This window comes from Choloepus didactylus, chromosome 14 (genome assembly GCF_015220235.1).
Source record: "Choloepus didactylus isolate mChoDid1 chromosome 14, mChoDid1.pri, whole genome shotgun sequence".
Taxonomy (NCBI): domain Eukaryota; kingdom Metazoa; phylum Chordata; class Mammalia; order Pilosa; family Megalonychidae; genus Choloepus; species Choloepus didactylus.
The window spans coordinates 8,702,562-8,727,478 of record NC_051320.1 but is presented as its reverse complement, the minus strand read 5'-3'; the positions used below and the strand labels follow the sequence as shown (position 1 = coordinate 8,727,478).

General features: G+C 34.0%; 1 protein-coding gene across 5 annotated transcripts in view; it reads left to right on the top strand.

The window, feature by feature from the left end:
• The window catches only part of PCMTD1 (protein-L-isoaspartate (D-aspartate) O-methyltransferase domain containing 1), a 95,123-nt gene that overhangs the window by 45,440 nt on the left and 24,766 nt on the right, over positions 1-24,917 (top strand). For 3 of the 5 annotated variants that reach the window (XM_037802673.1, XM_037802669.1, XM_037802670.1), the window contains 2 exons: positions 12,806-12,908; positions 24,335-24,506. In XM_037802673.1, the coding sequence (XP_037658601.1) occupies positions 24,453-24,506 (54 nt within the window). In that variant the 5' untranslated portion in view covers positions 12,806-12,908; positions 24,335-24,452. Of the gene's footprint in view, positions 1-3,355; positions 3,372-12,805; positions 12,909-16,167; positions 16,249-18,785; positions 18,979-24,334; positions 24,507-24,917 lie in introns of those variants that run through there. The other 2 variants (XM_037802671.1, XM_037802672.1) reach the window with 2 other exon arrangements.

Genomic DNA, 24,917 nt, shown 5'->3' with positions numbered 1-24,917 from the left:
GTATGGCTGTAGGAAGGTGTTGCGGTTTGCTAAAGCTGCTGTTACGTGAAATACCAGAAATTAATTAGCATTCATAAAGGGGATTTACTTTGGTTACAAATTTAAAGTTTCAAGGCCATTATAGCATCCTAACTAAGGCATCAACAAGAAGATACCTTCACTGAAGGTAGGCCAACAGCATCTGGAACACCTTTGCCTGCTGGGAAGGACTGTGACTGGCATCTGCTGTTCCCTTGCTCCTGGGTTATGTTTCAGCTTCTCTCTCAGCTCCCGTGCATCTAACCATTTGGGGGATCCTGGTCCTCTCTTATTTTCTCTGGAGCAACTCTCTTAGTTTCTCTGGGCTAGCATCTCCAAATGTCTCCAGCCATCTCCCAGTGTCAGTGTCAGTGTCATCTCTTAGCTTCTCTCCAAATGTCTCTCTCGGCTGCTCTGAGCTCCTTCTGTCTGTGAGCTCTCTTATAGGACTCCAGTGATTTTATTAAGACCCACCCTGAATGGGCGGTGTCCACATCTCCATGGGAATAATTTAATCAAACATTTCCACCCTAATCAACAGTCTAATCAGTCTGCCCCCACAAGATTGCAGTAAAGAATATGGCTTTTCTGGGGGACATAATATATCCAAACCGGCACAGAAGGGAATTGTGCTTTCTTTTTTGGTGATTGTTGGAAGCACAGGAGTATGTGGGATATGGGGGTATGACACTGATCGGGCAAAGCAAGGGATTGGAGGAAAATAGTTAGCAGAGAGAAGGATATGTTCATTAAGTATATATTCAGTACCTCTGTCAGGCATTATTTCATGTGCTGGGTGTACGGTAGTGAACAAAGAGACAAGGATCACTGCCCTCCTGGAGCTGCCTGGGTGCATACGTACAAGGGCTAGGCAGTGTTTAAGCACATTACATGTAGTAACGCAGTTAATTTTGTGTATAATTCTGTGGAGGATGTACTATTATTATTCCCTTTATATAGGTGAGGAAACTGATGCCTGAGGTTAAATAGCTTGCCCCAAATCACATAGATTGTAAGCAAAAGCTGGGTAATATGAAGTATGAATGGAAAAAGCATGGAAGAAAATCGCTGCAAGACATTATGATTTTGGGTAGAGGTTGAACATCTATGGATTTTACTAAACCTATTAGTGAATCTGTCCATCATACTGACTGAGTCAAGCATTAAGGTAGAGCATTAAAGCCCACAATGTAGACTTGTTGAGTTCACAGACTGGTTAGAGTGGGGATAGGAGGGCATCATAAGAAAAATAAAGCCCTCATCCACTGTGGTATGTGCTATTGTTGACATATATGCTTTAATTACAGGGATGAGATTTTAGAATTCATTCCTAAAGTGATGGGGAATCATTAGAGAATTTTACATGAGAAAAATGACGTATCTGCTAGGAGGATGACTCTATGTCCCTGTTTGCTGGGACAGGGCTGCTGTTTTATCTGTTTTATCGTAGCATCAGTATGGATTATGTTCCCTTTTAATTCCTGAAAATATTCCCGTTTGGACGTTTAATTATGTGGTCATGATACGTGGCTTATTAGGGCATTTTCAGGCCTGAAGTTCCCGTTTCCCACATACTAGCTAGCTCGTTGCAATCTATTTCTTAGATTTATAAGTAAGAAAAATAAGGCTACTTTCATTCCATGACTGGGTCAGTTCCTGATACCTAGTAACTGCTCAAAAATGGTGGCAGTTAGTTTTTACCTATTAAGAGGAATTTAGATGCTTACATTTAAGTTTGGTGCTCCTCTTCATTCTGAGGCAGGAATTTTTCAGCAGGTTGAAACACGCAGACATCTGTCACTCCTGTCACCAATCTCTGAAAAAGGAATCTCAAGGGTTTAAGACAGTCTTCAAGTCAAGTAAGTAAGTGAGGGTTGAGGGACACTTATTTTGAAAATAGGAGTTGCCTTCTTTGAACCAGTGCCTTCTTTCATACCAGCTCTGGCAGCTTTATGCTGGAGTCCAGGCCCCCACCATACCTTGTCTAGCCAGCTTCAGAGCACCTATTTCATCCTGTCTTCTACTTCTCCAGCACCTGCCAACCAGCTGTTGCCTAGTGGGGTCAAGCTAGCCAAAGGCCTGTGTTTCTAATGGGGGGTACTCGTAATTAGCAACCTTGCTAGCAATGAGATCACCGTCTTAGATTCTGTTCCTACTCCTAGTCACTGAGAGATTAGATTCTTGTGGCCAGATGCACTTGTAGGCAGATCTCAAACTTTATTGTATGTTGAATGTCTTTAGTCAATTTCAGAGGGCAGTGTGGGGAAACAGACCCTGTGGAAATGATCCACAATGCACTAGAAATTTTCCTCCTGTACAAGGCTCCAGGGAATCATGGATCTTTAGTTAACACAGTGAGCATGGTTATTGGCTCCTGTTCCAGGATTTATCTGTCTGATCCTGCAGTCAGGACCAAGATACAGCTCCCCTTCTTTTGATTGGAAATACTTATTTAGTGAGAAAGATAGCATTTTAAAGAAGGAAAAGCAGAAAGAAGAGAATATAAAAACATGACTGGAACTATAGCTCAATAAATCTTGAAACTACAAAGCTTCTGAGGAAGCTTAATCTCCATCCCCATTCCCCAGTTTTGGTTTGTGTTTGTATGTGTTTTAAGTCAAGGAGGGGGAGGATGCATCCATAAAATCACTTAGAACTGGATCAGAGAAAGGATGCTTACGTGCCCATTACAATTATCTGAGAACAGTGAATCAGATTTGGCTCCAGTGTCTTACAGTGATCCCAATAACAGAAGTTCTCTCCTTATTAAGAAGCTCTAATACCATGCCTCTCAGTCATTTCTCACCCCCAGCTCAGTGAACACTTCTGGGAGACATGTTCATTAGTATAATCTGGAGGAGTCAGTGTTAACGGCTGGGAGAGCAGGGCATCAGGAAGATGTTCTTGGGGAATTCTGACTTCCAATTCAGAAACACCTGTAGGGTTCGGGCTACAATCAGAGAGGTTTTGTTCTTCAGTTTCTAGGCAGTCAGGGGAAGTTAGGTTTATCTTAACTCCAGAAATTTCTTGTTATTAAAGTACACTAAAAGAGTTATTCATAAATGAAATTTCTTTTTACCCCATACCTGGGAATGGATCATTCCAACTTCTTATGTGCCTCACTGGGACAGCTTCTTGAGTTTCAAACTGAAGATAAATTCTTGTTCTGTTTGCTTCTCCTTAGATATCTTCCCAGGATGAAGAATTTTCACAAAGAGTCTAGTACTTGATTTTACTCAAAAATAGAGTGCAAGAAAAGAGGATCCCAATTCCTGTACTTTGCTCTTACTTCATAGAGTTTAGTAAAAAATCAGAACCAGGGAGACAGATTATTCAAAAAATCTCTGATTCAGGTAGGGATGGTTCTTCTCTATTCTGATCTTTTTTGCTTAGGGATTCACTCCCATTTTTGTACCTATAGTATTTAGGTTCATCCAATTTAGTGACTTACCTAGACAGTAGTCTAGTTCCCAAGTTAACAGATAAGTCTCTGTGGGAATATTTTCAGAATCATTCCAGCACTGTGGATGCCATTCCCTTGCTCCTAAAGCATTAGTTCCTAAAGGTGTAACAATTGACAAGCTGTATGCTTAATAGGAAATTTACTGCCCACGTAGATAAAAACCTACAGCTGCTGTATTGCTCAGAAGGTTTGATTAATTGAGCAGTATCTTGCCGTTATTTTTGGCCTTTACACTCTTTGTCTGCATTAAATGGTCCTTATTCAACTGACCCATATTGCCTTTGACTTCAGATACTCAAGCTCTTTACATACCAGAAAATTCACTCATTTTAAGGTATGATTCAGTGATTAGGACATTTACAGAGTTGTGCAAACATGACAGTCCAATTTGAAAACACTTCCTTCACCCTTAAAAGATCCTCCATGCCCAATTCCATCCCCTTCCCCTTCCTATCCTAGTTTAGGCAGTCATCATTCTACTATTTCCATAGATTTGCCTTTTCTGGACACTTCATATACAGGGAGTCATACTGTATGTAATCTTCTGTGTTTGTCTTTCACTTACCATGTTTCTGAAATTGCTCTGTATTGTAGTGTGTATTAGTACTTTGTTCCTTTATATTGCTGAATAATAATCCATTGCATGCATATACCACATTTTTGTTTACTCATTCACCAGCAGTTGATGGCCATTTGGATTGTTTTCCACTGTTAGGCTCTTTTGAATAATGCTGCCATGAATAAGTCTTTGTCTGGACATATTTTTCATTTCACTTGGGTGTATCCCTAGGAGTGGAATTGCTGAATCATGTGGTAAATTGATGTTTAACTTTTTCAGAAATTAGTAAGCCTTTTCCAGAGTGGCTGCACCATTTTACATTCCCACCAGCAGTGTATGAGATTCCAGTTTCTCCACATCCTCACCAGCTCTTGTTCTTTGGTGTGTATGTCTGTGTGTGTGTGTAAATAGCCATCTTAGTGGGCATGAAGGGTATCTTGTGATTTTCATTTGCTCTGATTAATGATGTTGAACATCTCTTCATATGTTTGTTAGCCATTCCTATGTCTTCTTTGGTGAAGTGTCTATTAAAATCTTTTGTCTGTTTTTTAATTGGGATGTTAGGGTTAGTTTTGAGTTGTGTTTGTATATTTTGAGTTCATGTCCTTTACCAGGAATATGATTTTCAAATATTGTTTCATGCTTTTTTAAGCATCACTTTTGGAAGATTCCTTATTAGCTCACTTCAGGCAAAATGATCAAGGGATATCGAGAATGTAGGTAACCCCCCACCCCTCGCCCCTACTTCCCACCCCCAGTTCTTGGTAAGATAAAACACATTCTGGGGCACTCAACTTTCTCTCTAAGGTAGATTGTATTTTCTGCAAAAAATGAAACCTCAGTTTTCTCTCTATTCTCATGCACTTTTTCTAAGGAGTTTGTTTGTTTTGTTTTGTTTTTTTTTCCCCTCCTTTCTTTCTAGGAATTCCAAAGTTTTTTCTTGGTATGTGCTTTATTTTGGGCTCTGTGAATAAATCTGAAAAGAGCCTTTCCTTTAAGCTAATTACGTTTTATGAAATAAAGGCTTTTTGATGTTTGAACTGTTACTTCTTGGTCCCAGTTAAGCTTCTTTCTCTTCATCTTTTTTTTCTGACCGTGTACCCTGTATTGAGTTGTCAACACTGTTCTCTTTCATAGGGTTTTTTTCCCCCCTCCTCTCACTTTTTCTGGTTCTGAAATAGGAATCATTACTCTCAACCATCTCCTTCATTTGTACCTCTGAAAATCAATACCCAGGTGATTTTATGTTTATGGATACTACTGCTGATTATCATGGAGAAACAAACAGTAAGTAATAAAAATATATTAGAAAGCAATACAAGTTTTAGAAGTTTTACAAAGTTATAAAAATTTCTGCTGTTTACAGTTCTTCATACTATTCATAGAAGTTATGAGGAAATTCCCTTAATTGGTACGTAAAGTGTCTTAGGTAGTTCTTCGAGCATCTTTGGGATTAGCCTCTCCCCAAGCATGATCTTTCACCTTAACAAATGTATTACCTTAAGAAAATTATTAAACCTTTTTGAGTTTGTTTCCTTATTTGTAAAATAATTTGTGACATCTTTATTTCCCAGTGTAGGAGCTGGCACCCAAGGAAGAACTCCTTTTCTTTCATTATACATTCTTCCCTAGGCTGGGTTGGATGTTGAACTGAGCATTTGAAATTGGACCAAGAGGTTGATTTTTGTCAGCAGAGCTGCTGGGTGTGCTGGAGTTTTGGTACCTTCTGGAACCTGTTTTCACATTCTTTCTGGGCAGGCTCCCAGGGTCACCCTCCTCCACTGCAGCCGCCTTCAAAGATTCTTCCTCTGGATTTCAAATCAATGTGTGTTGCCCTTATAAATGTCATCTTTGTTTTTTTTCTTGAAGCATCTTTGTAGTAAAGGGGAACCTTTCCTCTGTCTTGAAGTAATATCCATATGCAGATGATTTACAGATTTCTATTGCCAGCCAAGGTCTGTCTGCTAAGCTCCAGACACTCCTGATCTTTGGCTGCTTGTACCAGCCGAGTATTTAAATATGTGGTACTACTGCATATCTCTGCTTCACTGTATCAGAGATTCCAGAAACTTTACCTGTCCTCAACTTAAGTTACAACTTTTCTTCCCTCTCCCACACAATACAAAACAATAAATCCTTTTCTTCTTCCTGTGTTCCTATCTTGATGAAAGATACTTTTTTCTATTGAATTTATCAAGCCAGAAACCTGAATATCAGTCTCTCTTCTGTTTCTGTAATTATGTTTTGTGGGATAGGTATTATAGTCACGGGGTTAAAAATCCAGAAGTATAAAAAGCCACACTTGGAAAGATTTCCCTTCTCTCCTTCTCCTTCTCCTCCATCTTACTCAGTTTCTTCCTAACTTCGATACTAAATTTATAGAACCTGAGGACACCTCCATTATTGCATAATACATACATGATGTTTATAGAAAATATGTGGATTTGAAATCAGAAGAATTTCTTTAGGAACACAAGGAAGAGATGTATTGCATTTTAGAAGATTTCCGTGAAACAGCTAAAATTAGTAATACATTTATTTTGAAAGGAATGTACTTGTCTGTAAAATTTATTTCTGAGGAATAACTCAGTTCCTTTAATATAAGATAAAGTAGATTTGATATATACTTACTATTTTTTGCCGATATACTTTAAGATCCAAGACATTAAAATATATGAATTTTTGTGTTTTTTATATATCACCTGCCTCAATTTTAGTTGTGAATTTTTTAAATTTGGGACCGTAACTACATTTATGTACTTTATCATTCATTAAAGAAGTATTTTTTTATATCAGACACTGTGCTAGCCGCTGAGGATACAACAATGCATAAACTATATCTTCTTCTCTTGAAATTGTGCATATCATTTCTAAACAAACAAGAGAAGTATTGTCATGTTATTTGGTGTTCTTCATTTAGTTCAGTAAATATTCATTGAGTATTTATGTGAATCGATTACCATGTTGGGCCCAGAGTATATTCAGCTTTTTTACCAGTAAATAAACAGTGGAATAAAAGAGCTGATAAAAATAGCGCTTAGGGTAATTGGTTTCATTAAAAAGAATTTGCATCAAGATCTGAAGTTGTTTAAATTAGTTGTTTAAATTATTGTTTATTATATTATAGGTGAACACATTTTTTCCTCAGTTTATTGAATTTGCTTCAGGAGAAACTTAATCTCTATTTTAATGTTCCACAGTATACATGTGAGATTTAGATGAAAGTTGCTCTGGATATGTTGGATTTGAGTATTATCAGCTAATTGAGTGGAAATATATGAATTAGCAGATTGTGACATCTTTTTTTGATATTTAGACATTTTAGATATGTGGTTTACTTAAGGCCATGGGTCCTGTGTTCTCTGTAACTGTTTAAACCAACACTTTGGGATCTAGTTAAACATATCTTCTCAAAGATACCTTAGTTTATACAATTAAAATTAATAACATATCATTGTAATTTATTGAAATCTTTTTTGTGTATATATTTCACTTCTCATTGACTAGTTTCATAGAAATCAAATAATTGATTCACCTACGCCCCCTTGTGGTAAATATTTTGTCCAAAATGCTGTTATTTATGGTTAACTTTTGATATTAGTTTATCTAGGAAAGAAGAGATTTAGCTATTCCAAAGCAGATTTTAAAATTTATTTAGATTGAGTTTTGTAATAATTAGGATTTGGTTAGTGGTGCTCAACCTCTGGCTACCTATTTAGGTTACCTAAAGAGCTTGGGTTACACACCTCAAGAGAGTCCAGCTCACCTGTCTGGTGTGGGGCCCAGGCATCTTCAATTTAAATCAAATTACATGTAATCTACTTTGTAGTTTAATATACTTTTAAAATTAAACTCAAGTAAATACTTTAATTTAATTTAAAAATAGCCGTATTATTCTAATATGCCGTCAGAGTTGAGAACCAATCATATGGGGTCTTGGTTCTGCAATTTAACCAATTATATATATGGGGAAAGGTCAGATAATAATTTATAACAACCATTTGTAGCCATCTTTTATAGTGTGTGAAGCACTTTTATATAATTTATATGATTTTTCCAGTGACCCAGGGAGGTAGGTAGGGTAGATACCTTTTTCGTTTTATAAAGTAGGAAATTGTCATCAAATGGTAAGTGATAAGTCTTAGATTATACAATGGTAAAAGGTGGAACAAGGATTGGGAATCAAGACATCTGGCCTTAAATCTACTCTTTTCCTCACTACACCATCATACATCTTGTTAGTTGTTGATGGTTACGTATCTTCCAGTTAATTATTATGCAGCTCTTTTTGCCGTGGCTGTTTTCTATAAATTAGCTTTACACAAAGTACTGGAAGCACGGAGACCTGAGAAGCTATCATGAGAAGCTGACAGGGTTCCCTGGTCTGCTTCAGGCAGATTCCACCTGTCTCACCATACCACCATCTCGGACAGCCTTCTCAGGGTGCTTCAAAGCAGACAGAGGCTCATGTCAGGTGTCACGTGCGTCAACATGAATGGAAATAACAAATAGTGGTACTTCATATTTACTTGATACCTACACCTAATAATTCGTGACCTTTATGTATAAGCTCTGTTTACTGACTAACTGGTAGATGAGAAATGAGCAAAATTAGATACAATTATTCTGAAAGAAAAACAGCTTCTAGATTTTATTTTTTTGGGATTTCATTATATTTGCTATTGCTCTAAATAAATGAACTTTTGCCAACCTTAAAAATAATTTCTAATATTAAATAGTATACTTAGTTTTTTTCTAATAGTTATATATTTGTTTTAATAAACTTTAACCTCTGAACATGTTTCCGTTTCCTCTTTAGTATTTGACTACTAATGATAGCGGTCAACAGATAATATTTTCTTTTTAAAACAAAATTTATTACAAAAAATTAAGTTCAGATTAATTTATAGAAAAAAATTTTCCTTCACATCAACAAATACAAAATCAAATACATTGGAATTCATTGAATACACAGTCAAATTTATGCTTCATCTGGCCTAACACGTTTTTTGGGATACTGTAGGTTTTTTTCCATTGATGATGTATACCTTTCTACTAGGATTATTTTACATTACTTGTTTATTTACTTAAAAGTCTTATACTTTTGGTTTATTTTTCATTTCCTTCACTAGCCAATTATTTTTTATAATTAAATTCATTTTATTGAGATACATGCACATACCATACTGTCACCCATGGTGTACAATCAACTGTTCACAGTACCATTATATAGTTGTGCATTCATCACCCCACCTATTTTTTTGAACATTTTCTTCGTACCAGAAAAAGTGAAAATAAGAAAAAAAATAAAATTAAAAAAGAACACCCAAATCATCCCCCCCATTCCACCCTATTTTTCATTTAGTTTTTGTCCCCATATTTCTACTCATCCATCCATCCATACACTGGTTAAAGGGAGTGCGATCCACAAGGTTTTCACAATCACACTGTCACCCCTTGTTGAGTTACATTGTTGTACAATCATCTTCAAGAGTCAAGGCTGCTGGGTTGGATTTTGATAGTTTCAGGTATTTATTTCTAGCTATTCCAATGAATTAAAACCTAAAAAGAGTTACCTATATAGCTCATAAGAATGCCCACCAGAGGGACCTCTCGACTCCATTTGAAATCTCTTAGCCAGTGAAACTTTATTTCATTTCATTTTGTGTCCCACTTAGCCAATTGTTTTTTTTTAATTCAGTTTTATTGAGATATCTTCACATGTCATGCAGTCATACAAAGTGTACAGTCTGTTGTTCCCAGTACCACCATATAGTTGTGCATCCATCACCAAAATTAATTTTTGAACATTTTCATTACCACACACACAAAAGTAATAAGAATAAAAATTAAAGTGAAAAAGAAAATTAAAGTAAAAAAGAACACTGGGTGCATTTTTTTTGCCCCCGTTTTTCTATTCATCCATCCATACACTGGACAAAGGGGAGTGTGAGCCACTTGGCTTTCCCAATCACATTGTCACCCCTCGTAAGCTACTTTTTTATACAATCGTCTTCAAGATTCAAGGGTTCTGGGTTATAGTTTGATAGTTTCAGGTGTTTACTGCTAGCTATTCCAATTCATTAGAACTTAAAAACGGTTATCTATATTGTGCATAAGAGTGCCCACCTGAGTGACCTCTTGGGCCAATTATTTTTTGATCGAAAAAGTTACACATGCATGTGGATAAAACACACTGTGGACAAAAGGATATAATGGTGTAAATGTTTTTCCCACCCCAGACCTATCAGTCCTCTTCCTCAGAAATAGCTGTTTGTGCTTTTTCAGTTTTCTGCGCTTTATTTTCCTTTTGTTCTTTTTAATACGGATGTCAAAGATGAGTTGTAAGGTTTAGCATTGCATTACATTTTTATCATACATTAGATGTGTTCTATTTGAGTATCACGTTTTAAATAAATCAGATATTGGTGACATTGCTATTTAAGTTAAACCTTTTTTAATGCATTTTCCTTTTTAATATTTTTATGTTTATTATTATGTACATATTACTAAGTAGTAACATAAGGATATATACAGATTAGCAAGTAGCAATATAAAGATGTCTCTGTGTTTAATTTAAAATTAAGCAATTCCATCCATTTAAAAAAACACAGATTGTCTTGTCCTTGATGTTAGTGCATAGTATCATCCTACATTTGTATAGATGAAATGGCTTGTCTGACTAATCCTTATATATTAACTTGTCTTTTTATATTTTATTATCAGTCATCCTGCATTAAACCTCTTATTATGTAAAAACTTCTTATGACATTTTCCTAAACTTCTGATGTTAATTTTGAAAGTTCTCACTTTGCTTTTAGACAATAAGCAGAAAGCAAGAAAAAGGGGAAAGAGACCAGCAGTATCTTTAAGTGACGCACATCCTATCTAGTCCCTTCTGACCCAGAACTCTGAAGTACAGACTCTATCCATTAATTAGGCCATTCAGAATATTTATTAGAAGACTTAATTTCCAGTTCTTTACTTTTATACTTTAGTGCTTATGTATTTGATTTTATATACTTACTGTACTTTAGTGCCTATGCATTTGATCTTACAGGACACTTGAATGCTAGCAATATTGACCTTTTTTGTTCTTTTATCTTTGTAGCCCCCGTTATATTTTTGTTAATTACACATTAACAATGTGTAATTAAATGCCAAGAAATGTAATTGACATGGTTAATTACTATTACTAGATTTGAATGGATAATGTAAATATAAAAATCACTTATGTTTTACATTCAGTGGAATACTTGAAATGAGTAAAAGGGAAATTAGACTCTTTTCATAGAATATTTTCCTTATGGTGTACATAGTGTGCAATTGTAGTTTAGTTTGAATTAAATGAGGAAAACTTTATTCAGGTTTTCCTAATATTCTACGTATTGACCCTTACAGAAATTCAGGTTCTCAAATTATGCATATTTAATACTTAATTAAAAGTTTATGTCATTGTGCATACTTCTCTAAGTTTAATTTTTTTGCCACTATCGTTTGTTCACTCTTCCTATCTGAATACATTTTAAAAAACAGAATCAGTTTTTTTAAAGAATAATAAAGTGGAATATGGCAGGAGTGTGACAGCTTAAAGCCTTATCTTTATTTGATACTGACTTGAATTGATCATTTTGGTTTAATTTTTATAATTCGGGTATTTTCTAGATCACAAAACATTTTTTTTTTCATGAGCCCTCTGAAAATAAAACCATAACTTATGAATATGTAATTTTTAATTTCGGATTACTTAGAGGTAGGTAGAAACACCTGCAACATATATTACATTTTTAATGCCATTTACTAGGGGGCACATCCAGTTAAGTAGTTTCTAAAGATATGGAAAATAAATTATACACACACACATTGACACATTTCTTTTTTAGGAGATTAATCTCAAAATTACAACAAAAATGTTGAGTGAGGAAAACCTGGTTGGCCCAATTTCTGAAGTTTAGAAGGAACTATTGTGACTAGATGGGCTTGTGTGTATTTCTTTCATGCGGATCATGGGACAGGCAGTTGTGTACACTAGCCTTAGTGACTGTGTAAGTCCTGTCAGTGGTATTGTTAGTGAGCTGGCACCAGGGTGGGGAAAGGAGTCACCCCAAAATCATCTCCTGGGGCTGAGAAATCTCTCCCCTATTCTACCCTGTTCCTGGGAGGTCAGTCCATCTTTGGCCATGTGCAAGAAGAAATACCAAGTGAGAAGTTTGAAATATTCTGAAAAATATTACGAGAGTAAAATCAGCTCTACAGTGAGCACTTGATTGCAGCATTCTCCCAGACACTGTTGGAGCTTCCAAAAGACAGAATATGGTCTTAACTCAAGGCATTTAGCATTTATTGATAAGAAGGGTGAGAAATATATATATATTTATATAGATCTGTGGTTTCATGCATTTAAAATTATCAAAATTTTAGCTAATGAAATGAAAATATAATGACAAAGAACTAAAAAGTCCCTATAGAAATATTGTTCCTTTGGCAGCAGTGTCCTGCCAGACAAGCCACTCCCTTGAGAGACCTGTGGGGGTCAGCCCTAGGCATAATAGTGCTTTTTGATAGAAAACTCAATGGAGCTTTTCTATTTCTCTTTTTAAAGCAAAGTGTAAATATTGAAAGTTCTGTTCAACTTTTTAATTTGTGATTAGTAGATGTATTTTAAGCCCTCTTTAAATGCTCCTGTGGTAGATAAGTGAGCAGAAATTGAAAGAGTTCTGCAAAGTATTAATACTTTTATTAAAATGCTGCTGCTACAATTGCAGGTCCTTTTGGAATAAATCATGGGATTGAGCTTCATTCAGATGTGGTGGAATATGCCAAGGAAAAACTGGAGAGCTTCATCAAAAATAGTGATAGCTTTGATAAGTAAGTATTCATATCTGTAGTTTTGATTTGATAATATACTTGATAAATAGATAAACGTAACATCTCTGTTTCTCAACACTACTAGTTTATTCTTAGATCGTCAAATGCTCAGTTGAATGCATCAGAAAGGAGAGAAAAAATTGAGTTAGGAAAATTAGTTTATGCTATTATTTTTGTTCTGTATAAGTCTATAATAAGTTATAAATAAATGAAATAGCCTTTATTTTTTGTTACTACTAATACTACTAGAGTAAGGTTTCCGTCATTAGAAATCGTTAAGTATCTTTTCTGGAGAGATAGAACTGGTAAAGATGGCTTGTGATTAGAACACTTTCTGATTTTATACTTCTGGTGTAGTAATTAATAGTTCTGCCATCTTTACTTGTTACATAGGAGTAATACCTATTAGCTCAAAAAGGACTTTTTAAAAATCATTAAATTACTTTCTAATATTTGCAGGGAAAATTATTATACAAATACGTTGATATATCTTGGGATAGGATTGTGTTCGAGAAATTTGTTTATGAAACCGTTGTTTTGGACTCAGAATATATGTTCCATTACAAAAAAAGACTGTGCAAGGTTTGGTCCTTTAGTAATGTTACTAAAATTCAGATTTGGTAATACTATGGGGTTAAGGACTATTAGGCTGAAATCCATGAACTCTGCAAAATTTGGAGGGTGTTTACATTTCTCATTTTTCTGCATAACTCACCATAATTTGCAAAGGAAAAAAAGCCTTAAAAAGGTTAGGAATCACAAGCTTAGAACTTAAGTCACTTTATATAACAAAAGCACATTCACAGTTCCGACTTGGCTTGCTGGGAGCAGGCCCTCCCTTACCTGCAGCCCTTGGCCATGAACACACCCTCAAGTTAAGACCCTTGGAGGAGTCAGGACCAGAGCAGATTTTCCTCTAGAGAGGTTAGGCTTGGGGGACAATACCAAGGGAGAGAAGCCAAGAAAACCCTGTTCCTGTCTGCCTCTGCACTGGTCTATCTTCCTTCCCCCGCTTTCCTTTCCCCTTTTCTGTTTCCCTTCGCCATTACCAGTTTGTATCTATCCTCTGGCAGAATGACACTTGATTGGTTGAAGGACAGAATACCAATGTACTGCAGGGAAGAAAGAAGGCAGCAGAATCCTCAGTGCAGTGGTGGGAGCCAGGTTCTTGTGTCCACGTAGACGTAATTGTAATTGGTTTATTACAGACCCCAGTCAGGCAGACTTAGATGAATTGGGAAATGTTCGTGCTTTATTTTTTCTATAATTAACTCAATGTATTCGAGCATGCCACATGAATATTCTGCATGGATTTGCTGAATGTCATCCATTATCTTATCTATTCTTATCTTTAGAAAAAATTAGCATTTAATCCACATTTTGAATCATTTTTCAAGTGCTTACCGTGTTGGTTCATATTCTATTTCCAAGAATAGCATGTCTGACAGAGATAAAATAGCTTTTAGCCCAGGTTATTTTATAAGAAATTGGGATTCAATTTTAACATTCTTTGGTATCTTTATCGTTTCTCTCTGTCCTGAGACTAGTAATATGGTAAGTGCTTAATATATGTACATGGATATTTTTATATAGTTTATTAGAACTATAGAATTTTGTTGGATTTATTGAATTCCTATTGTTTATTTGTTTTGATGTTGAAATTTAAGGTACATGTAAGGGTTTTTCTATATGTTTGAATTAGAAAATGTAAAAGTAATTGGATAAAGGAAATTATCTGTTGTAAGATTTATTTTATAATAGATATTATAAAATAATATTTGATGCTATAACTCTTTAAAAACACAAATAGTACAGTTTTGTGTCATTAATTTGGATAGCCCAAATTAAATCCCTGAAGTGTCTCTATAGAAGTGTCTGTGGAGCTCAGGTTTATTGCTTACAAGTGGGCATAGTCTTGGGAAACAGTAAAATATGCCATTATTTAATGCATTTCTCTATTGATACAATATAAATATTAAATAATACATAAAACAGGTGTTTAAAGACTATATATATTTTATTGTATCAATTTCTTAAAATTTTCTAAATTTGTTTTCATGTAAAATGATCAGATTTCCTTGGCTTGTATTCTTGAGTTTTATTTTGCTGTTACTGTGTTATGCAGGTTCATTATTCATGAAATCATGAATCATAAAATACAGTACTGTAACTCATCTAAATGTTTCCTTATAATTTTTAATGGTCTTATTTTAATTACTTTATAATAATCAGCTAAACTTTATCATATACTTGTTTCCAAAGTGTTACACATCTTACTTTTGAAGCAGATCTTATATTAATAAACTAACCTGAAAAAATTTGTTCTCAAAACTTATGTTACCTATTCTAGTTTTCAAGTAGTGTTCTCACATATTACTGTTATATATTTCAGATCATAAAAGAATAGTAGGTACTGGGAAAATGTTTCATTTTGTGTAGAGAGTGGCTGGAAGTTTAGCAATCAAAGTTCATGCAACAGGCTCTTTTTTATTTTTTTTTTTTGGCCTTTTAAATCATTTAGTTTTGTGACAAAATTACAAAGATACAGTACTTTTTTTTCTCACCCAACTTGTGTTTTCATGAATTCTTTGCAGTGTTTTCTTGATGATTATAGGTATTATTTCTATAATACTTGTCAATTTTTTAAGCAATTTGAAAGAAAATTTTTTAAACATAGACGGCAAAATGATTTTTAAAATACCATTTCCAAGTAATTTCATTATATTTAATTTAATTGTGTGTGGATCATCAAAATACATATTTTAATGAACAAAATATGTTAACTCAGGAAAATTAATTGCTATTTATGTATACCTTAGCATCCGATTATCCTTGATTATGTGCAACATGGAGAAGAAATAGATCAAACATCTATTATAGAGCTAAGAATAGAGATAGGATCTAATAAATCCTCTTCAAATCTTATTTATCTTATTGATCCTATTGGTTTGGATATTTTTAAAAATCAGGCCCATTTTCCAAACTATTGTCATGTAATTCATTATTTGAACTGTCTTTAAAGTTACCTTAAATACATCTATTGGAGATCATAGTGAACTCCCAAGTTTAGTAGACAGGGTACAAATCTGTCAACTAATCAGTATCAGAATACATGATGTAAGATACCCTTTAAAAAATAATACAAATGTTTGTTATGTGTGTTTTAAAGCTTGGTTGCTGAGTCTTGAAAGTAGCATTCTTTAGAAAAAAGTTTGCTTATTAATAATGTATATATGTTTAAACTTTCTATTTCTTAGTCCTATACCAGCAATGGAATAATTTGGAGAGGCTACTCTGAATTGACAGTACTTAGAGATGGGAAGGAAGAGGAAGTTCTCATGTATGGTTTATTCTTTTGATACCTATGGTATGCCCAAATGTTCTGAAATTCCCATATAAAACTGTCTGATTTTAAGGATCCTCTAAAACATTGGCAAACTTCTAAAGGGTCAAGAAGTAAATATTTTAGGCTCCCTGAACTAAATGGTCTCTGTTGCAACTATTGAGCTCTGCCATTGTAGTGTAAAGCATCCATAGATAATTCATAAATGAATGGGTATTCCAGTAAACTTTATTTACAGAAACAGATGGCAGGTAGATTTGGCCCATGGGCCATAGTTTGCTGACCCCTGTTCTATAGTCTTCACACAGTCTCTCTAAAACATCTTTATTTTAGCCCACTCCGAACTAGACAAGTCCTTGGGCCTTGGATTTGCCTAGGTTTTAGAGGCCCTTATGTGTCTAGTCTTCTAGGAAGGAAGGAGGAAGTTGAGAACCATCAGATTATATGAATCAGTGTTTGTGCATGTTCACTAAGCAAAATTAACTCTCTTGCTGTAGTTACATGGAAGAGTGCATTGGTTAAAGGAGCCTGAATTGTAAAAGTTTTACTGTGTAAATACCCTGAAAATGAGCTGGTCATTTAGTATAGCATTTATTATAGCTTCATTTATGTATTTATTTAATATGGATACATGCATAATAATAATAATAATAATAATAATATGGGTACATGGATTTAGCTTCTAGAATTCAGGCTTTGGAGAGTGTAATTTCCTCCTATTCTACCCACCGCCCAAAAACACTAGAGCTCAATTTGGAAATACTCTAATATCAGGAGTCTATCAGTAGCGTAATGAATGCTGTGTTGTCCAATTTATTGGGAATTTCTATTCCTCATGAATGGAGGACTGTTGTTTCTATATAATTGTTATAAAGTTTGTCAGACAAGTGAGTCATGATATGAGTAATGAAAACAGTAATGAGATGATAAAATAATAGCACTTAATATCTATTGCCTATTTATTTAGTACATTATACTGTTCTAAAGGGCTTTATCCACAGTCTTAGAGGTGATACTGGTGTCCACATCTCCCAGATGGGAAAACTCTAAGGGTTAGGGAGAGAAAGGACATAAACTGAACCAGGTAGTCTTTTTACTGATGTCTGATTTGGCTGTTATGATGCAAACATTGATTTATTCTTGTATTTCTTCCTATTTAAGTAAACTACTATCAATGAATTTCAGCCTAGCAACTTAGTTCCAGATTTGAAAATCAAAGCAAAATTTTATTTTCATAATTTATTTTCTTTAGATTGGAATTAAGCAGTGCTTTCAAAGTGGTAGTGATTAAATGCACTATAGTCTTTTTATTGAAGAGTGCGCCTACCCCGTTGACTAGTTCATTAGTGAGGTCTCCCTACGGCATGAATTATTGTTCGGAGCAGGAGTGGATGGGAGAGGCAACACATTCCTCAAATTTGGTTGATGTATAGTAACTTTTAATTTCAGAATTAGAATGGTCTTTTGTATTTTAGAAGATTTAATCGATCTGTGGCAATGACTAGTTTCCTAATTTAAAAGACTACTGTAGGTTCATTTTACAAATGACTGTATTTGCATTGAAAAAAATTAAATGCCTCTGTGTTTTGTCAATTATATCACTGGAGCAGCACTGCTTCACCTTTAAGAGAATAATGGCGTACCTGAAGTAGTTTTGTTATATTTAATTCAATATATATTCAGCATTATTTCAAAAGATTTCTCCGATATTTAAACATGACATACTGATAATGTTCAGAAGATAGTTTTATAACAATTTTTATGGGTTGTAAATGCATTTTTAGATCATTGCAAACATTCAAATGTTAGGACAGAGAAATCAGTTTTATAATTTGGCATATCAGAAAGGGCATGCAGAAAAGTTTGCAGACTTCAAACATATCTTTAGGAGAAGACATTATCATTGAAAGACATGAAGGCTCACTTTTATATGATTGACTTGTCACATTTCCTTTAAAAGTGTTTAGAGATTGTTTTTGAACTTAAGGATTTCTTCTAAAACTTCATTCAATGAAAAATCACTGTATTTACTCCTAACACTTTGCTTTGAATAATGCTTAAATTCTGAGATGAGTTTGATGCAGTTGGAAGGGAAAATACTTGAAAAGGTAAAGTCTTGTTTTTCTAATTGTTTTAATTCAATAGCTTAATTACTGGTTTTAAGAGTCGTTGAATGGTATAAGTACATTGGGAGATGAAGAGATTAACATTTCCCTAGATTTTCTTCCCAATGGAAAGTTCTGAAGTTTTGTTTTGTTTTAACAAAGTAGTTATAGGCCTTAAAATTCAACGTGTATTTTGACAAAATGTTCTAAGAAGTTTCTATGATTCATTTGGTAGTTTGTTTTGGATAAGGTATGAGAACAAGGTAGGATTCTTTCCCATGTCCTTGAAATTCCTTTATTCCATTGGAATAATTGTCTAAAATTTCAGTGACAGTGTCGTCCTGTGGCACGTGATAAACTAGGTGTGCAAATTGTCAGCCCCCACTTCCACAGTGTATTGAAGGGGAATGTTGTTTTTTCTACTCTCAGTCAGCTCCTAGACCTAGACTATCCGTCTAAGAGGGAAGCTACAGGGCAAGGCTAGGTCACCCTGATCTCCTAGCAGCTTATCAAAAGAATTATATGGGCAAGTTGGCAAAGGTCCCTGCTGTGAATGAAATCATCTGTCCGTCTCAAGATGAAGATATTCCAACATGCACCTATAAAGAAAACCACTGCTAAGGTAAGAGATTAGAATCCTGGTGTTATTTTGGCCAAGTTCTCATGTTCTAAACCAAGATATACATGCATTATACATTTTCCCGTAAATAATTTTCAGCATACATTGTAGAAGGTGTATGTAAAATATTTTTCCCTCTCTGCATAAAAGGAAGCCTGAACATCAGTCATAGCTTTTAAGGCTTAAATCAGTTAAATCAGTAGATCATTATAAGCTGAGAGTGAATGAATTTGTGCTTTTTACACATATTTTTGTACTGTTTTTTTTTTTTATTGTGTACAGACAATTTATATTATAATTTAGATGTGTGAGTCGTTTTTATCTGGGAAATTTTGTTTTGGAAATTTTCTTCAAAAATAAAAATGATTGCTAATTTTCAGCGTACTTACTAACATAAAATTTTAATGACATTTTTCCCAAAAAAGGTACCAAAATAGGGAAAGAATATGTATATCATATTTTTAAAATTAAAATTATAACCACGTAGAAATATCATTTAGATAGACTTCTTGCTATTTTTTCTTCTCAGGTTTCATTTAGTATGAGGTTGATGTGAAGAGGTGGGACTCAGATTTTCTCTTTCACTATTTATGACTTGATTATATATGTAAATATATAAATAATGTATGACTGTTTTGTAGTAAGCTGAGAACTTTTGGCTAGTTTATTGTTATAATCTTCCAAATTACCCAGAAGTTACATTTATGTTTAAAATATTTCCTTTGCCTGTGAAGTTAGTGAAAACCTAGGTACACTGGAGCTTTCAGTACTTAGTCAAAGCCTAAAAAAGAAAATGTGCTCTTTATTTTTTTTTCCCCTCAGAGGAATTAAGAGAAATTATAATTTACTCTGTTTAATAACGTTGTAGCCATCATTTATAACCTGAACCAATCATTTATTTATTCATAAATATAAACAAATATCTCCATAAACATTTACTTGAAAAGTTTCAATCAAACTTTTTGGAAAAATATTATCAGCAGTGGAATTTTGGTCATTCTGTAACATGATTGGTATAAATTTACTTAAAATGCTGTTATGAAAATAAGCCATAATTTTGGCATCAGAATACAAAATGTCTTAAGATTCTCAACGATGTATCTAGTCAGAAATAATAAAGCTCAGATGTAAGTACTTTATTAGAAAAGATAATCTATAACCCACTTTTTTTTTTTTTTTTTTTTTAGCAGTGGTAAAGTTTAATTACAATTTTATTAGCTCAATGACAAGCTGAAACTTTTCTGTATGAGACAAAATGCACTCAACCACTATTACTGAACAATGAATAGCTTTGGAAATTAGCTTTTGCTGCACATGTGATAATGTTTTTCAATGAATTCAACCTAAAACCACCAGGCAAAATAGTTATTACATGCAAAGCTTATACTGCAATAAAGTCATTTTAATGACGACTAACATATTTGAATCATAAGTAATGTCAACCTGCACATACTTTCCATGATATCAAAAGTTAAAACAGCATTGTGAAGATAATTAACAACACTGAAATACATACCTCAACATGGTTAAAAGGGAAAATGTTGTAACCCACTTTTAAATAAAAAACATAATGTTGTAAGAATATGTAATTTGAGAGTTTTAAAAAAAAAATGTGAAGGATTCATGGATTATGGGTAAAAAAGTCAAGCCATAGTTATAAGTATAATAAATAATCCCCAAATGGGACATGATCTTTGCTAGATATTTTAAAAATAACTACTAAATTTGTAGTGTTAAAACTTTCTCATTATTTTGCATATGACTTCTTTCCTGTGTTCTAGATGTTTAGAGCCAGCATTTAAAAATATTACAGTTTTCCTTCAATTATATTTATGTCCTGAATTTTTACTATTTTCATATCTAGAAATAATCCAAACCTTTTGTGATATTGTCTCAAATTCGATTAAATTTTCAAATTTGAGTACTGTGGTAAAGAAAATTAATTTAAATATGTTAAATGAAAATGTAAAGTTCCTATTTGCATTTATTAGAAGTGTGTTTCATTTGCAATAATGAAAACTATTTATAAATTTAAGAGACCTAATTTTTCGCTTCAAGGATCCTTTGTAACACTTCCCAGGTAGAAGTAGGTCTGCTTGTTCTGATCTCCATCAGAAGGTTAAGCACTCAAGTTGTTTCATCAAGTACTTCCTAATAGTGCAATGAAGGTGACTTATTAAGGTCTTAAGAAAGCTCCCCTCCCTTCAAAAAAGTGCCTTTCAGTTGTAGGAGAGTTGGTTTATTCGTTAAAGGTATGGATTTGTTTTTGTTTTTCTATTTGAGTTTTGCTTTTTTTTGGCATGCTAGAAAAAATACTACGCATTCTATAACATGAAGCTACAGTTATTATTGTAACCAACATAGTAAATCATGTATCACCATATTAATACAGAAAGTACTATAGGCGTGTGCTTTTTCTGTGACTTTATTTCTGGGCAGGTTTTTCTTTTAGCACTGAGGTTTTATGATTAGCATAATTAACTTGTAAATTTGTCTTCATATTTAAAATTGGTAGGTTGAAAATGTAATAAAAAACATTTATGTTTCTTATTTAGTTTACTTATTTAGAAAATGTGTTTTAAGAACCATAATAGGTGATAGAGATAAAATTCAGAAGAAATCTTCAGAGGTAGCAGGAAAACCAGGAGAATGTTTCAACGGGAAGATTGTTCCTGCAGTAAATAGAGTGGTAGTTTCAATTTGTGTGACTGTCGAAACAAAAAATCTTTTCTTTTTTTTTCCTTTGAAACCCATGTGAATTTTATACTTACAGTACATCTCAATTTAGACTAGCCACATTTCAAGGATTCAATATCTCTATGTGACTATCATCTACTACATTAATTAGTACAACTCTAGGTTAAGTCTCACCTTTCAGATCACAGCTTGTCATTCCTCAGGGAACACTTCTCAGTCCCCACATCCTCAGTCTCCTAGGATCATATTCCTTTCCTTTGGAGCATTTGTCACAGTTGCAAAGTATACTTTAATTAGTGGGATTGTTTGATTTATGTCCCTTCCACTAGGTGTAGACTCTGTGAGTGTTCCCCATTGTAGCTCCAGTCCTCACATGCCCCTGGTGCCCAAGAAATACTTTTGACTGAATGGACGGTGCTAATTACTGGCATAAGGTAACTTGCCCAGAGTTACACATTTGAGTTTAGAATCAGGCATGAAATTCTTTCTAGTTCATTTTGCTGGGATTGAGAATGTGTAAAGTATCACTAATATGAGAAGTCGTTTTAACTGTAAGTTGTTTCCCTGTAATAGTGTTTTCCTCGGTTAAATAATTCTGTAAGCTGTTTTGTATTTTTAACCAGTAGAAAGCCTTTGAAACTACAAGCACATTTTTGAGTTAACACCTTTAATGATAAAAGAAATTTAATAATTCAAATTTTTGATTATTCACATTCCCTGATCACAGTCATTCTGAAAATTATGATTGGCTTAAATTATAAAATTAAGTTATTTAAAATGAATTTTCATAAGAATGAGGAGTTTTTTAGAAAGACCTTATTGAAAATAGTCTTAACTTTTTAAAGACTACTCAATATGAGTTTGATAAAAATAATTAAACTATGTGATCCATAATATTTCATTACTTAAAAGCCGAGAAGTTCTATTTTGGCCATGTTTTAGACAGTCAGAGATTGTTGCATTCTTCTGAGTATAAAAGAAATAAAACATCCTCCCTCACTTAGAAAAGTTTACACTATTGCATATGCTGTGCAAGTGGAAGGAATGAGATAATCTTGCAGAGCTGAGAAAGACTTCATTTTGAAGCTGGTTTTTGAAGTGTATCTTGAAGGATAGTAAGCATTTATGAAGGCAAGAAGAGAGGAAAGGATATTTTAGTCAAAGGAAGAGGTTCCCAAACAGTTTGCAGTAATTCCTCAAGGAATTAGAAACAAGTGACACGATTACAACATAGTATGTACTGGTGGCCTAAGAGGCAGGAAATGAATCAGGAAGGGCATCTTGATGGTAGAATCACAGAGAGTCACCCATGTACTCTAAGGAGCTTGAGCTGCCTCTGTGCAGTAGGGAGCATAATGGTGGAAGAGAGTATGAAAAATATGAGTAGTGAGGTGGTGGTTACAGTAACAGCAGCAAGGGAGAACGGACTACCTTAGTGTCTGGATATGGGGAAGAGAATACAGGGCATACACTGCTTACCTTTCCCCACCCCTCTCCAGGAAGATAGGAAGTTGAGGACAGGACATAAATCTGGTAAACTACTCTTTAAAAAGCAGTATTCATAATGTTTCTGTGCTTTAGTGAATTTTCATGAAAAACTTTTATGTAGTAAGTCTACTAATTACTACAGGATAGGATATATTTTATAAGGGCAAAAATGATTATGATTCAAATAAATGTCATTATTTTCACTGCATGCCAAAGCTTTTAATGTGAATTATTTCATCCTCAAACAATAGTTTGATTTTGCTGTGTGGTCCTATTAACTTTAACTTAAAAGTGAAAGGATATTACATGAATTAATTTAAAAAGATTTCATGTTTGATTGCATTGGGGTTTTAGTTATATGTTATATATTAGAGGCTACTTTCAATTTCATTTTTCAGAATTTAAGAAATAAAGTAGAAATCTAAATAGGATAGTTTGTAAAACCATAGCTATATATACCATGAACCAACACTGTAACCAGGAATGAATGGCCAGGATAAATACCTTTTCTTTGAAACCACATCTCTTCTTTTATTGCTTAGGGGAGATCACAGGGAACCAAAACAGCAGTAAGAAGAAAACGTTCTTCATTCTATTCTCTGTCCCAATCCCATGAAGTTCCTCAGCCAAAATTGATTAGGAAAATATCCCTAATCTTAGTGGTTGCAAGAGTGTATAGCTCAGGACACTGGTGCCCTTCCTGACAAACCTCTGCCATTGTTATTCTCTTCCAGAATGTCAAACTGAAATGAATATTGCACAAGCCCTGCCTATTCCCACTGGCCCCTCTCCTTTTTTGGAAAAGACAGTGGAAATTGAGGTCTCTTTTCATTTGTTGGACCCTTGTGATTGTCATTATTACCATAAATCATTTCTGGGACATCATGCGATAACGGGCTTTTCATTATATTCCTTTTTTAAGGCTTAAGTGAGAGCTCAGTGTGGCCAAAAATAAGGTTAATGTTTTGAAAACAGATGCCCTGTATCATTGATAATAAAATAATGCATTTGTTCAGTGTTAAACATCATGATTATGATATTAAAATCAAATTTTATGATTTTTTTATACTTATGATTTTTTAACTTCACTATTTCAAAGGACTGGATTATGTTCAGTTTTTTAGATTGAATTTTTTATTTGGATGAATTAAAATTCATTTGTTTTTCCATGCAGATTTGAGTTCTGTGAACCTGCATTTGTGGTTGGTAATTGCCTCCAAATAGCATCTGACAGCCATCAGTATGATCGAATTTATTGTGGAGCCGGAGTCCAGAAAGACCATGAAAACTACATGAAAATATTATTAAAAGTTGGAGGCATTCTAGTCATGCCTATAGAGGATCAGGTAACTTTCACTGCTCTTTTGCTTGAATACATTATTCTTTAGTTTTCTTTAACTCCAGATTATCTGTGTTTCATTTAATAAATGCTTGGTGTGGTTCCAGATGTTGGAGGGATACATTCAAGTTCTTGTGGGGTAGATGGACATTCATCACATAACTGCATTAATGAATATGTAATTATAAAATAAGCACCCCCACCCCCTCAAGAAAAGAACATGGTTCTGTAAACACTAATAGTACACAGGATCCCAATAACACAGGAGTCCCAAATAGATGCTTAGGCTTCTGTTTTCTAAAATGATTTACTATTTTGAAAGTAACCTTCCTTCAAAGGAGTTGTCTTTCAGTTTTATTTCCCTGAATCTCTTTTTTTAATTCATTTTTGTTGAGGTGTATTCACATACCATGCAGTC